This window comes from Aythya marila (assembly GCF_965140915.1).
Source record: "Aythya marila genome assembly, chromosome: 8".
NCBI lineage: Eukaryota > Metazoa > Chordata > Aves > Anseriformes > Anatidae > Aythya > Aythya marila.
Window position 1 is genome coordinate 9,034,275 of NC_139049.1, and position 16,301 is coordinate 9,050,575.

The 16,301-nt window shown below is 36.4% G+C and overlaps 1 protein-coding gene across 3 annotated transcripts; it reads right to left on the minus strand.

Moving 5' to 3' along the window:
• Positions 1 to 6: 6 nt before the first annotated feature.
• On the minus strand, positions 7 to 16,200 carry RO60 (Ro60, Y RNA binding protein). Of its 3 annotated transcripts, none has more exons than XM_082765548.1 (9): positions 16,064 to 16,200; positions 10,650 to 11,248; positions 9,912 to 10,132; positions 9,500 to 9,646; positions 8,612 to 8,749; positions 8,155 to 8,271; positions 7,294 to 7,407; positions 6,741 to 6,887; positions 7 to 5,415 (listed from the first exon to the last, which is right to left on the minus strand). In XM_082765548.1, exons 2-9 carry the CDS (start codon positions 11,227 to 11,229, stop codon positions 5,263 to 5,265), a joined length of 1,617 nt encoding a protein of 538 aa, XP_082621674.1. In that variant the 5' UTR covers positions 11,230 to 11,248; positions 16,064 to 16,200; the 3' UTR covers positions 7 to 5,262. The 3 variants fall into 3 exon arrangements, 2 of the variants coding, with proteins under 2 accessions (XP_082621674.1, XP_082621675.1); XR_014317989.1 differs by having other exon boundaries at positions 5,281 to 5,415; positions 7,301 to 7,407; XM_082765549.1 differs by lacking the exon at positions 16,064 to 16,200 and having other exon boundaries at positions 10,879 to 11,007.
• Positions 16,201 to 16,301: the final 101 nt, after the last annotated feature.

Consider the following 16,301-nt stretch of genomic DNA (forward strand, 5'->3'; position numbering starts at 1 on the left):
AACTAAAAAGCTGGTAACATTAGGAAAACAGCTATTTCCATTCGTTATTTGTTAATGAAGTATTTGTAAAAGTTCTGACTGTACCACACATATATATGCAAATATATTTATTTAAACTTAAATTCAGAATGCAGAAATACCTAAAGAAACCACATGTTACAGTATCAAAATCATAAATCCAAATGTAAGCACACATACTTAAAGACACCATACCTTATGCTGCAATTAGCTAATTTTAAGTCCTAGCTCTCAGAGCAGCACATACAAAATATAGTCCTACTGTTTTATCTTTTCCCCCTAAGTCTTACTCAGCAACGTTGTACACTGTACTCTGTCAGGGTATGATGAAATCTCTACCATTTCAGCAATAAAGCCAGTAGAACAATTTACTTACAGCGTATTTGTCCACTGTGAGCCACTGCAAATAGCTAAATAAACCCTATAAAGTGATGAAATGCTTAAAAAAAAAACAAGGAAGATTAAAAGCACAAGCAAGACAAGTGATTTTTGCTGAGGTTTGCTTCTACATTCTAGTCTTCCAATATTTTCAATATTGCTAAAAAGCTGCCCACTCATCCAGAAGATTCATTTAAATGTTTCCTTAATTCTGCTTGTAACAACTAGATAACATACGACAGAATGAAAAGCTCTGACCCACTCAACAAACTCGAGAAAGAAGCTTTACATTTGAAAAGCCAATTTTAAATGGTTGTTTTATAGAAGTAAGCCATTTAGTTTCACAGGCAGATGTTGGATTTTTTAAAGAAACAAAGATGCACTTTTGTAATTATGCAACTTTCTTTTTTAACCAAAAGCTGATAGATACAGCAAATTAAATATCTTATTAGAGATTCATATGATCAAAGAAGGTGAAAAAGTTGTCCCTTTTTAAGTTAAGATAAATACTGTGACATCAGTGCTGGCGTAAGTTGTTTAGCTAAGCTAACGTGCTTGATGACAGCAAAATGGCAGATTTAGAACAGTGGCAAAAAAGGAAAGGACAAGAGCTTGTGAGAAGAGGTTCAAGTATAGGTCTGGGTTCACGAGGTGATGGAAAAGGAGAAAAAAGCCAACATTAACAGAGAAAAGGAAGAGCACAGAAAAAAATGGGTAATAGAAGAATCAACATAAACGGAACCAATACTAATGCTTTTGGTATGGTGGCTACATGATTAAGCAGCACAGCATTTTGCAATGGAGAAAAATATTTTCCTAGTGTTTTTACAGAGTCATTAGTAAAATACATTTCCAAAACTGCTGGTGTACTTTTTAAGCCAAGAACATACGCTTCATTGAATAGCCTTTGAAAGCCATACCCATAAATGGGTATTAGTGGGCCCCAATTTAAAAGCAACAACAACAAAAAAGAACAAATGTCCTGTCCCCACAATGATTTATGTTTCACAAACAGGTTTAACAGCGATTTAAAGCAGCAAGGTACTTTATGGCCAGTTATTAGAGGCTGCTGTGTACTGGGCAGTTAGACTGGCACTGCTAACTTCGGACCTAGACCTACTTTGAGGCCTCTCTTTATTAAACACACAACTGTGGATTAAGCCCCAAGTTCTACCTGTAAGGAAGTTCTACAAGCATCCCAAACTCTCCCTTTCCTTGCTGTAGGTCTAAAAATCCTGGCACAAAAGTCTAATTCTTGGCAAAATTATTACTGTCTTTATTCAACACACAATACCGATGCATAATTTTAAAGAAATCTTGAGCAGCACGTGCCCACATTCTTGTCTGTATCACTGCTACGCGGAAACATGACCTCTGATGTCCACTGGTTACAGCCCTCCATTATAGAAGAACATTTTACCTCTGCTGTGCTTCCAACCATTACATCCTTTTCTTCTTTCTTTATGCTAAAGTGCCTGAACATTACAGTCTTAGACAATAATCTAACACTTAAGAATTATCAGGGGCTCACAGTGAAATGACAGTCAAACTGAAAGCCTGTTAATTCTGACAAATAACAAGAAACCTGCATTCACCTAGTCTACACCTGCACTCTGCATTTAGATTTTTATTGTGTTTTTTTTTTCTTTTTTTTTTTTAATGTTTTGAATAAACTTCACTATCTTTAAAATCTTTCCTGTCCTATTTTCACTACTAAACTGTAGTGCACAATTATAGCCCCATTTTCGTTAGTCAGTGTTCCTCCAATGCAAACAACACTAACTTGAAAAAGTCATGTCCACTCTCTAGTGAAAGGTTTTATTTATTGTATACTGAACTAAAGCTGAGAAACTGTCTTAGCTGTTTTTTTTTTCCTTTAAAAAAAATTACAGTAATTGTTGCCTCTTCACATGTCCAGGTATCGTTCTAGAAATTATTTGTTTAGTAACTAAAGACTAAAATCAAGAGAAATTTGTTACAGCAAATGAGTCAGACAGTTCCCCTAAAATTCAGCATACAGACAGAAAAAAAAAGATCAGTCTATGGAAAAAGAAAACGCAGGATCAGTCTTCTTTGCCCCTTGCTGTATGATAATAACCAACTCCAGACAGAAAATAGGAGGAACAAGGGCCAACATACTGCCAAATTTCATCTGTCAGCATTTACTTCAGTTTCCCCTCTCTCTGGAAACTTTAAAGGAGGAGCAGATGACAACATGATCTCAACAGTGCTAGCTTTACACTGGAAAACCAGCATCTACAATAATCTAACAAGATTTTTTGGTACAGAGGTATGGTAAATATTTAGGGGCAAATTATGTACTCCAGCATGGGTGACTATCTTTAACATAGCACATAGCTATCTAGTGTCAACATTTTCTCTAAGTTCTACTGAAAATTCACCTTCACTTTTACTGTAGTTCAAGGGATTTTATTTTAAACCAGACTGCTTTCAAAGATGCATCGCTACAATAACTGTTCAATCAATCTGTTAATAACTAGTCTAATATTTATTTGCAGTAAATTTATGCAATTGACTGCAAAAAAGTTACTTGAAATACCAGTTTAGGTTTCTCATTTCATATTTAGTCCAAAATATTTCCTATTACTTCACAAAAACTACTTCAAAAAAGAAAAAGTACCTGCAAAAGATACTTATCTGTCAGTTATTTTCAACATCGCTAGCTTAATAGGAAACATCTATTCAGGTGTTTGACTATTGCCTCATTTAAAACACATTACTACCAAAAACAACTCCAAAACATCAGTGCATTTACTTTAAATAATTTACATGTAGTGAGCAAGTGCATTTACGCCCCAAATTCCTTGTGTTCATTTTGCAAGAAGACTACACTTGGTAAGAAGTTTTTCAAAGGAAATGGCTAATTTTCAAACTCAAAGTGCTATTTTATCAGTTTCTGCAGGAACGCTTGTTTTTTTCTGGATGTCACCTGACAAGCTGGTGGTAGTCCTGTGTTCAAGCATTCTATCAGAGCTGTATTATAATAGCAGGGATAATTCAGAAGTAACTACATTCATGTCCACTGAAAACTAACATTCTTACCATCAGCTCTTTAAGCCACAGATTTAAAACAACTCTCGAGTTGTTCCTATACATCAGTGTCAGAAAAGGCTTCCTTCACCGTTCTGATTTATTCATTAAGGTAGTGTGTAAGTGTGTAGCAGAATACCTTCAGTAACATGTAATCTCACATTTTAGATAGCACCAAAATAGATAACCATCCTACAGAATGCAAGCTTTGAACTTCGAGTCAATATGTAGGAGGCATAATGAAAAGTGTTACAAGTATCAAAAGTATAATATGAACTTGAATTTTACATTTAAAAGCTTGTCTTTTAGGCAGAAAAATATGGTCTTACATGTCATTTACCACAATCGGGTAATCTTTATAAACCATAATTATTTTCAAATTAACACCAAATTCACTGTTTAAAACAGCCAGAATTAGCATAAAAGAGGCTGACATACACATCTTGGGGAAGTTGTAAAAGCATCTCTGAAAAAAAGCTCTCAGCTTTTAAGACTGATCTGTGAAAGAGATCTTTTAACTTCCCCCCTGAACACACATACCTAAATACACACACACACAGATTTAAATACATATACACATGAATTGCTATTGGTTCCTGTTCCAAAGTGGTAAGATATTCACTAGCTTTCTCCATATTTACTCACACTCTTACTATCAGACTAAAAAAAAAAAAAAAAAATCCAGTTTCAATCACTTCCTAAACAAGATTTTGAGAACGAGGCAACTGTACACTTCATAAAAGTTTTTAAGAATTGGTCACTATAAACTGGAGGTAGTTTGGAAAAATGTTAGATTGAATTAATTTAAGAAATCAGAAATAATGTTAATCTACAAAAAGATTTTTTTTAAACGAAGTATTCTCATTAGGAAGATTTTTGTATCATCCAATACATTCCTTTGAAGAAAACGTAGCCATTTGTTTCTGGTTGTTGCTACTCAGCTTTCAAGAGTAGGCTAAGACACATGCACTTGCTGATCTTCCTCACTGAAAGTGAGCTGATGCTAACTGAAGTTACAACATGTACTGAATGTGGCTTCCTAGCCATTTCCAAAACCTTTCGCTACTAAAAGGTTTGTTGAATATTCACCAAAGCACATGAAATCTAAAATAGTGCTTTTGAAACTGCATTGTACAGAAACTACCCCTCTCTCTAGAAAGAGTTACTTTATCCTCGAAAATCCAAATAATCTAAATAAAAGATGAGCATGAGCTCTTCCACTTTCAGTTTTGTCAGTATAAAATCTCACTGGGTAACTTTTATACTGCATCACAGTTACATGGTCTCACATGTGCCAGAAAATACTTCTTTTGTAGATCTGAAGTATAATTATGGAAACTGTTGAACCTTAGTTATTTGTTTAAAAAAAAAAAAAAAAAAAGTCTAAAGAAAGATCCCTCTAAACTAATGTTAGTTGTTAAACTAACATTATTCAAAAGCTAAAACCACTTTTCTGTCCTGCCCATCCTAGGAATAATTCATCAATTCACTCTTGCAAACAAGCATTCCACAGCAACAGGGGAAAAAGAAATCTCAGTATTTATAATCTATTATAAATGAAATTAAATTACATGTTGTGTAACCCTGTAGCTACGTTTAACAAACTTCCCATTGTTATTTCAAATTGTGTGCAATAGGAGAAAAGAGAAAAGCGGTGTCTCATCTGCTTTTCTTGTTTTCCCTTCGCAAAACGGATACGCTCTGATATGTATATGATGTGCCATTTTCTAATAAAGTATATTTGGCTGGGAGTTCCCAAGGTGAAAAGTCTGTTGCCAGCAGTGGACCCATTGGGAAGAGCAGATACCTAGAATGCTAAATCAAATCCAAAATGAAGTTCTGAATAACATCCAAAGCTCCTGTATCAAAGCCACATATATCCAACATGCCTCTGTCATCTGGATCGGCAATCGTAAAGCTGTTTGATGTCATCCCACATACGATCAATTTAGCAGGAATACCCATTTTCTAGAGGAAGAACAGAAAATATTTTCAGAAATACACACATATACAGTAAATGAAACATGACAGAGGCCAAATCTTGCTATCTGGCATACATAAACCACTGTCTGAAGAGGCATACTGATAGAACCTAGGTATGCCGTAACAAGAATTGCAGGCTGCCTGTTAACACCGTACTTAAGTTGCAGTAAAACAGTTATATTTAAGCAAATACAAATAAACTTCAATGAATGCTACTGGCAAAACTTCCCTGCAATATTAAGATTTATAGATTTCAAATGTAAACACTGCATTTGCTATTCTGAAGATCATTCTGAGAGAAAACTTTCAATAATAATAATCAAATCATCTAACACGAATCAAGGAGCATGTTTTTGTCTCAGGCAAAGAGTCCAAGTGTTGGTTGAACAAATAAAGCAGCTGTGACCTGGACAACTCAGCTAAATGAGCTGATTTACATGTCAGTCATGTGTAAGTTAAAACAAAGCAAGTGATATTAAGGCCAGAGTACAGGAATTCTTTGTTAAAAGCAAAAATTTAGGAGTGGGAGGGAGCTAATCTCAACTAAATAACTCTGTGGTAAGGTTTCACTGGGCAAGTTAAAGATTATGGTATTAATTTCAAATGGGTGGACATGGTATGAAGATCAGTGTCCATACATACTTGTCTTTGCAGTTTAAAATATATTAATTTAGAAATAGTTCCCTTTAAGCCTAAAAGATTGTTTGCTGTTCAAATAATTTTTAATAGCAGTGTGCTGGTAGGAAGTGTTTTTCTTAGTTCTGTTTCAAAATTGCAAAGCTCCACAGCATACATAGCCACTTTAAAACATATAGGGCTTTGTTCACATGGTACCTATCATCTTATCCTCTTGAGTGTTTCCCTACAGACTTGTCTTCATTACTTTGTTTAATGTTTGTGAGATCTAATACAGAGATCGAAGTTGAATTTAATTCTGGGAGCACAGTACCATTATTTAAGAGCTTCCTGTAAAAAAATTATTTCATCAATTATAAAATTCAGAATCAATTACAGAATTATAGAATGTAGAAATTCATGCACTGTCTCAATACCAAACAAATTTTCACTGATATTGCAAGTACAGCTAGCAAAGTAGGTTAATTACAAATCCTTTTTTCAATTCAATGGCTTTGAATGTGAGCAATTACTTCCACTAATTCAGCCTAAGCATAGAATTTATGTTTTTAACAATATCGAGATTATTATTTACGGCAGATTGCAACAACTTGTTTAATCTGTAAAACATGTAGAGAACTAGTGTTTATTCTATACTGCATTCATCAATTGCAAGCACTCAGAAGCATATTTACCTCCCTGTACTCTCTAAGAGCTGTTGCAGGATGAGTATTTCCAGCAAATGTCTCATTATCAGTAAATACAATGAAGACATCAGCAGCTGTCTGTGTTTTCTGAGCCCATATCATTGGAAGGGAACAATCAGTCGTACCCATTGGAATCTTAAAAGGAAAAAAAATATATATGTATACATGGAACACATTACTACAGAAGTTAGTAACTCATGGAAAATTACTTTTTATGTGAGCCTCGTAGTATAACACATACAGAATTGTCTTTGTTAAACAACAAAACAACAGTTCACTCATTCATTTCACTTAAATAAATAAAATAATGACATAACTGAAGTTATTGTTTTCAAATTAAGCCATTGTGATCTAGCAATGCCATTCTAAATTACTTTATTTAATATTCAGGCAGTTGAAATAATGACATTTGCTGGACTTCCCATAAATAAAAGGGAGAAAAAAAAATACACAGCATTCTACTATACAGATACAGACTAATCACAGTACTAGAAGAAAAAAAAAAAAAAGCAATGCATTTTTTTCAATTATTTTTACATACTTCATACATTTTCACTAAAACTTGAGGTAACGTCATATCAGCTGTCACAGGGCAAGGGACAATTTCATGTGAAAAGGCAACGATATGGGAATCCTTCTCAGTACGTGCTACAACCTGAGAAAGAGGAAGACGAAAAATAAAAATGTTATTTAGAACTTTTCCTGACTGAATCAAGGCATTCCCTGCTGAAGAGGCATCATACCCTTTTGTATGTAAGTCAGCATGGCTCATTATATACGCTAAAGCTTCACTCTATACTTTAAATACTTCGTAATACTACTGTGAATAGACAGTGCAAAATCAGAGCTGCAGAAATGTTCTCATTACTGTAACTAAAAATCCTTTCCTATTTCTTCTCTCCCCTCTTTGACATAAAACACTGAACATTTTTCAATGCAAACAAGTTCCACTCTAATATAAATGCACAAGAAGCTTTAGAATATCAAACTGAGGTAAAAGCAATTGTGATACAAAGTCAGTGTTGATAGCTCAAATTATCCCAAAATTCCTCAATCCAATCTGTATTAAATTATCAATGCTTCTGTTTTTTTTTTTGGTTTTTTGTTTGTTTGTTTGTTTCTTTTTTTCTCCCCAATGTATTTTCAGTTTCAATAGGTAAAAAAGCAGCCTCAACCACTTTGATTAAAACTGGAAACCAGCTTTTTTAAAGTGACCTTTCTGAATCTGGCTGCTTTAAGCATCTGGTCTACCATAAAGCCACACCTTCGGTAGCAAAAATAATAACAAAAAATTATATATATCAACTTCCTTCTGGTTTCTAACCAGTTTTAGAGTACCTTTGTATCAAAAGTGAAGCTCAAGCTGCAAACAGCTACAAATAAAAGAAGTTTAACGCCTCACCATGCACATCACCGCTGCAACCGTGCTAGCATTCAGCACACTGCCCAACACTTTTTGGGTCATTGATGCACTGACATCAACTGCAAGTAAGAAACGTTTCCCTGTCGGTTCAATTGTCTAAAAGAAAAAGAAAAAAATAAGAAAATATCTACATAATATATTAATTTCTTTCTTTTTCTACTTTCAATCATAGAAGTGTGGTGTGTTTTTTTTTTTTTAGTTGTTTTTGGGGCAACATTAGGACCATAACATTGCCAAAAGTTGAATATATGACAGTTTTTGTTTTTATTTTTGTTTTTGTCCTCTGTTTAATAAAATCCCCATTACTAAGATTTTTATTACGAGGTTCTCAAAATATTATCCACCCAACAAATTTTTCTATATTATTTTATAAGCTTTCAGAAAAAAAAAGAGACTTCTCAAAGAGCTTAGTGAATTCAAGAACTTTATTTATTACCTTGAAAGTTTTGTAGAACGAAGCATCTAAAGCTTCTAAAATGTCTTCATCAGGACGCCACCAAAGCTTCCCTCTGTTTCCATGTCCAGCTTTATAGGTTTCTAATGCAACCAATATATGGAATGGATGTATTCTACCCTACAGACAAAATAAATCAACAGTAAGTTTTACGTAGTATGAACTCAAACAAACAAACAAACAAAAAAGGCAACACAAACTAAAAAGATCCTACTGCAAGATCTGTTTACTTCAATTTGTTCAAAAGGTTTGTGCAGTCTTTTTTAAAGCTGTAGCATGAACTGATAGCTGTCAGTTACAGGTAAAGTAGCTTCTTTATCATCATCCAATGATGAACCTCATTCCCGTTCCAGAATCTTGCAATGAATTCTATTGGAACGCTCTTTTCCCTCTTATTGCATTACCTCTGAAAAAAATAAAGCACTCTGAAAGGAGCCAGTCTCCTTGTCACTTTTTCTCTCAGCTGCTGTGCTAGTTTCTTCATTCATTTCCTAGGATCCTAGAAGAGTGGCTTCCACTCACTTTTTGTGTTTGTTCATTCTAAATTACAACACTCAGGAGCAATGGATGAACCCAACAAGCAAAGCTTGCCTCAAACTTAAATTAAGAAAAGAACCTAGCCGTCAATACACTTCATTTGTAAAGTTTTGGAAATAGGGGCAAAAAAAATCAAATGAGAAATTAAAGTTTTATTATCAAGGGGCAGTAATTCCACTACTGTTGCGTGGGTTTTCTGTTGTTGTTTGGGTGTTTTTTAAGAATAAGCTACACATTTCTTAAAAATAATCTCTCTTTTATTCTGTAAAGAGGTTGCCTGAAGAAATGCAAGTTAGAAGGGGTTAAAAGTAAAAATCATGAAAAATTTCTTACCTTTTTTAATAATTTCTCATTTCTTAGTCTTTCACATATTATTGCCACTTCTGAGCTTCTTGGTTCAAGCACTGAATTTGCTGTCATCTTTCCTAAATTTCTCAATAATACAGAAATGGGCATGTCCTTCAGCAATGCCTTCCAAACCTATGATCAAAGAAGGAGAAAAAAAAAAAAAGATGAGATTCCCAAGTACAAAAACTGACATCTGCACATTAAATAACTGTATTTTAAAATAAACGTTCAAGTTATAAAATAAATGAAAGAGATATTTATTATTTTTAAATTAGCCACTTGTGTAAATAAACTTGGAAAAAATAAACCATAAGGGCTTTTTTAATGGAAATCAAGACGTAATACTCTAAGAAGTGTTAACTCTAAAGAGAATACAAAGCTCCTGAAGTTTACCTACCTCTTTAGATTTCAGATGGTTTGTCAGTAGATGTTCTCTAACCAGACCATATTCCTCTATTAAATGAGTAACTTCCAATTCATCTTTTGTGTGTTTCACCCTGTCCACAGCCTCCAGATACTTTAGAAGTTTTTCAGTCTCAGCAGAAACTGCTTTGTCTTTATAAGCTTCTTGGACGTCTTTCCACCCTTTGGTAATGTATTTAGTGACTATAGCAATTCCTATAGAAAAATATTTTCCAGTCAGGATTACCTTCTTCATATTGGCATTTATCTTTCTGGCAAGCAAACAAGTTAGAGCATTTTTTTGTTAAAAACATCCACCACCACCATAAATGGAATTTCCCAGACCTGCTGACCAGCTAAAAGAGGTCATCCCCATACAAGTTAGAACAGCTGTTTTATTCTCTTCATAAGCCAGGAGCCTAATTCGTTCTAAACCAACAGATCTTCCCAAATGATGAAAAAAGTTTATTTCATCATTTGTAAGCTAGATAGCAACAAAGTGAGGGAATTGTATTATTTTACCTTTTCTTGACATGCGCAGAGCAAAACAAGAAATAAACCCTGTTTACCTCTGAAGATAAACAGTTATATTTCTGATGTGATCACTCAGTTCCAGGATATGATCACCAATATGTCATCATTCTACACTGGTACCAGTGTTTCCAAAATAGTTCCACAATAAATATAAGAGGCTTAAAACATAGTATTTCTAGGGAAATTAAAAGCATATTACCTTCACTGGCAGGTTTTAGGTGGGACAATCTCAGGAGATCTTTATGAGACCAACCACTTCTTTGTTTATATTTTGTAACTGCTAAAGCAACAGCCATGCCATTCTTTCCATTGTACCAATCTGCAACAGCTTTCCTCAGTGCACGGCCCCACATGCCACATTTCATGCCCTCCTTCAGATCTTTTTTAAATTGGATGAAAGTAAAGAGATGAGTTGGTATACAACACACCTCAGGAACAGCTTTAAACGCGGCTTGTTTTGTTTTTGCATCAGAACACTGCGAACAGATTGCAAGAGCAAAAAGCAGGGGCTCCTGTTTTGCTGTTCTGCCTTCTTGACTGAATGTCTTTATTTCTTGAACAACTTCACAACCTCTACCCTCTTCAATTAGCCTTGTTAAAGCTTCTGCATTTTCAAAGCACAGCTTCTGCTCCTTGGTGCAGTAAGTACCACCTTCTGAACCAAAACACAAGAAACGATGCAGTCGATTCATATCGGTGACGTGCCACACATAACCACTCTCGGAGTTCGGCACCTGCTTTTCATTCAGGGATTGCACTTGGTTTGCCTCGTCCTCCATTGTTTACACTTCCAAACGTCTGTTGAAAGATTAATAAAAAGCTTATTTAAAAGTACTGTGAGAACTTGATGACTATATCCTTTTATTGCTTCTTATCTGAATGTATGGATCATATTCATAGATTTATAATTTTTCCTTCGTAAACCTATTAAGAGTCCGCTCTCAGTGTGCAATAACAAATACCAGTTACAGGAAAAAGAAGAAGGAAAAAAAAAGAATCTCTGTTATAATGGTGATAAATTTGTTTCCCTAAAACCAAGCTAGAAGCTACTTTACCACAATCAGTGGCGTACAGAAAATATTGCTGGCACCATTCCCCTTTGCCACTAGTTTCCTTAGTAGGTTTTTGGATTGTATACTGGAATTTGGTCAGAACTCAGATCTTGTCCCACTCTATTTTGCAGAAGCGCTGGTCATACTGACCAACTGAAGAAAGGTGATGCTAAAATAATTGAGTAAAATACTGCAAAATTAGGTAGTCAGAAGACTTTGTGAGAGTTTAAATATGGTGGGCTTCAGTGAGGCTTTTACAACTGCTTTTTAGCAACTGGCAGTAGCTCATGAAAAAAGCCTCTTTATTACAGGCTCAGTCTGCTGTTTCAAGCGAGATCCAAGACACGGACATGTTAGCAAATCTTGTACTGTTTTACATTTTCAGCTAAAAAGCAAGGGAACACCATGAAAATCCAGAGTCTGAGCCTTTCAGGTCTTTGTATTTATGAACTCTTGAGCTGCAAAAGAGTTCTGCAGCAGTAATTGTAGGCAACAACACTCTTCTTGCTCAAACAACATTTAGCATGATACTATTTAACCTGTAATACACAAACTGAAATAAATGCAGGTGAATCGAAATCAGCAGGGTTACAGGAAGAAAATCCATCATCACAGAATGTTTTTTGGGGGGAGGGACCTTAAAGGCCATCTAATTCCAACCCCCACTATCATCACTAGCCCCAAAACATCAACATGACAACAACAAATACAATTTCCTCAGTAAAGAGACTCTAAATAGCTTAAAGAGGTACCAACTTACACACACACACAAACACACAGTACCAATATTGCAATCCATCAGACTCTATGTAGATCTTAAAATATGCACACACAAATGACATTTCAAAGAAATCCATTTGGCAATTTTTAATTATTGCAGATACCTTCCTCTGACGTGCTTTTTTGGATACCGAAGATAAACACCATTGACCACGATAAGTTAGCGCAAATAAATATCACTAATGCAGACAAAGACTTCTTCCCCAGTGTAGGGGAGTAACATACTTATTTACAAACAACTTCTGTACTTCCTCTTTGACACCGAATTTTCCTTTCTTTGCACGAGACTACAGACTGCCTTCCTCCATTCTTGCCCACGTGCAATGACGTGCTGTCTGCATCCAGAATTTAAAAAAATAATAATAATAACAATAAAAACAAACAAAATGAACAATCACCAGTGGTCCCATTATGTTCTACATGCTGCTAAAATAATAAAAAATAAATAGAAGCCAAATGCTCGTACCAGATTTTAAAAAGCAAGTTTCAATTAAAAATTAACTAAAAAACATCTTTAACTATATTATTCAGAGCATTGGAGCTCAGCTGTTTTTCTCATTACTTAATATTACTTAAATATTCTAACCAGGTTTCCTGCCGAAGCCATTTAAATACATCATAGTTCATCCAACTTTTTCACTGACATCTGAAGGATGCAAATACACTGAAAATAACAAGAGTGGTATTTGCAATGCATGAGTACCATATCAGTTTGTTTTAAATGTCTTAAACACATTAAACAAATAAACACTTAAACACTTAAACAAATGTCTTTTTTCAGTACATTTCAATTAGTTGGTTTCATTACGCAGTAGGTAATGTTCCATAATAAACATAGAAAATCCAAACAAAAATCCAGAAATCAGAAACGCATTAGTGTATTTTTCAGGGAAAAAAGCCAACCAACCAAAAAAAAAAACAAAACACCTGAGTGTGTGAGAAGATACTGAAAAACACCATTATCTTGAAGTATAAGTAAGAATGTAATGCATAAAGGATCATGCCTGAGCAGGTAGATCTCCATATATATGAAACGTACAGAATAATTGCTTGTTGTGTCTTTCTCGTCTGTACCATAACAAATATTACTGCACTGTAACAAAGCTAATGGGAAAACTATTTTCACCCACCTATGGGCTACCAAGACTTAAACTGAACTGGAAGAGCCATGCCTTCGATGAATCAAAACATTTATGATCTCACTGATTGTTATGTATGTCCCTGAGGATTATATTAAGAAATATGAGCATTTCTTTTAATATTTTTGTATTTTTCCCTATATTTTTCCATTTGCATGGGTTCCATCCGATACGTCCACTCGCTGTCTCACTTGGACTACACCCAATTATGATGTCCTCACATGCTTTGTCTTCTGGTCATCATCACACATTAGCTATCATTATCACCACCACCCTGAGAACGGGAACAAAACCTAAATGAAAGAATTTTAACATTTCTAAAATTACAGTTAATAGTTATCTGATTTGAAATTTTGTTGTTGTTGCTGTTTATGAAGTATTATAATGCAAGATCAGTATTTCCATCCTCCTGAAAAGCAAAATTCCTTTAAGTGGGAACATGCTGTCACGTTAAAATTTTATTGCACTAAAGAAATTTAGAGCAAACCACCAGGTAAGAAAATTCTCCTGGTACACTTCTGTGTTACATTACATAACAAATACCATTCATTTATGTTACTAATGGACGATTTTTATGTTCACTCAAATAGCTAGGCTTTTGTATGGACTCATAGTGCTGAAAAGTGACAGGTGAACCGCAGCACCTATTGCCTTCTGACACAAACATCCGTATTTTAAAAAGCCAGTTACCAATACACACTTCTAGTTTTTCTGACACTTAGCTCTTTAATTGGCTTTCTTAGGAATATTCATAGAGCTATAAAAACAGATACTGTTTTACACTCTTATGATTTCCACCTTCATTTTCATTCAGCCTTCTAAGTCTTCTTGTTGGATGGCACATAGTATTTCACAATGGAATGAATTAACTGCAGTGTTTCTCCCAATAATAACGCTTACAAGTCTTCTGAAACGTTTTCTAATTTTCTAGATGAATAACAGCCAAATAATAAAATTATTAATGCTTTCCAATTAGCATGCTTCCAATTACCTGTATCTAGGATACAAAACAGACATCTCTCAAATGGTTCATTGCTGCCTCACGGACCGAGAGAGGTTCAAATCAACACCATGTTCTGGGTCCTAATACAAAGTATAAATTCCTTAACACCCTTATTCAGTGTTGAACTAATTAAATCATGTTGGCCACTTCTAGATTCTGTTTTATATTTCAACCTTACAAGTTCCCAAAGGTGTTCCATCTTGCTAACTAGTCTCTATCCTCTGCCCAGTCTTCAAGGTTATTTTCCTCCTTTAACACCTGTAAATGCACACAGCTTTCACTCCCACAGCTGGATAAATGCAAGTACACAGCGAGTGTCTGCCCTACCAAAACCCTACTCCTCATCTACTGAGCTGCAACAGTGAACTTGAATTTTGAGTACTCATGGAGGATTCAGCAGGAATATTCTGCTTCCATAACCATGTCCAACTTCTGAGCTGTTTGAATGCAGACAGCAGTGTGAAAAGCCTTAAAAGTTGCAGAGTAGACACTTTATAACAAATTAAATTATTAATGGAAGAATAATGATATGAACCTGCCCAGCTTGACAATGCCCAGTTCCCACCAATGGGAGAACATGCATATCAACGATTCAAACTAAAATGTTGAAGTTAAATTATTGTGGTTTTGTTTTGGTAAAGCATTAATTAATCAATTTTATATGTATCTTTTAGACATTTGTAAGCATAGATTCTCCATGCAAATGAATTTTATCAAACGTAAACCATAATCCACCAGACTGTTTTCCACAGGGAAGGAGTTTTTATATATTCTAAACATAACATAAATAAATCTGTAAGTAAAATATGGGTTTGCCTGGCACTAAACAGCCTATCCGATGGTTAAGCCTTGACTGACAGTCGATACCCATGTGTCACTGTACCATAACACGGCCGAGTTAGCCTCAGTCACGTTTTCTGCGACTACTCCAAATCACTCCTGGTTTTCTTAAGGGATGCCTTACAGCACAAGCTCCAGGTACATACAAAAAAATATATACTTTAAGCAGAAAGCTTTAACAGAACCACGGTCTTTAAGTTCTTAAACGGCTAGGTTAGCAGCGATGATATAAGCTTTGCAGTGAAAGCACACAGGGTTAGACTTGGGCTAAGCTGGATGTTTGTGGGGGCAAAAAAAAAAAAAAATCGCGCTGAAAGTTTAAAGACAATACTTCAAATCGCCCTCAAATTCTTCAAAACCATATAGGCTTTGTCCTGGGAGAAACCGCGCTCGCCCACTCCGCTCTGGCGAGGCTGAAACCAGCCCGAAACCGAGGATGGAGAAGGAGCTGAGGGCTGCGCCTGGGAGGCCAGCCCCGTGCCTCTGGAAACCACCAGCCCCGAGCAGGCACCTGAACGGCCCCCAGCCCCCCAGTAACCCCCTGATTCCCCCCAAAAAACCCTGATTCCCCCCAAAACCCCCTGATCCCCTTAATAACCCCCTGATTCCCCCCAAAAACCCCTGATCCTCTCAATAACCTCCTGATCCTCTCAATAACCCCCTGATCCCCCCAATAACCCCCTCAGCCCTCCCGCAGGCCCCCTTAGTCCCCCTTATTCCCCCTCCGACCCCCTCAGCGCCCCCCATCCTCTCCCTCACCCCCCCCATCCTCACCCCGGCCCCTCAGCCCCTCACTTGCCTCCGAGACCTCAGGGCAGGGCAGGGCCCGCCCGGCTGGCGGCTGGGCCAGGCGGGGCAGCAGCTCCCGCGGCCGCTCCCCGGCTCCCCACGGCCGCCTCCAGCAGCTCCGCCCGGCGGCGCCCTGACAGCATCCCCGGGCCCCGGATGGGGCCGCCCCCAGTGCCCGGATGGAGGCGGGAGCGGCCCCGGCCCCGTCCCATCCCCGGCCCCGTCCCCGTCCCCGCCCCGGAGCTGGG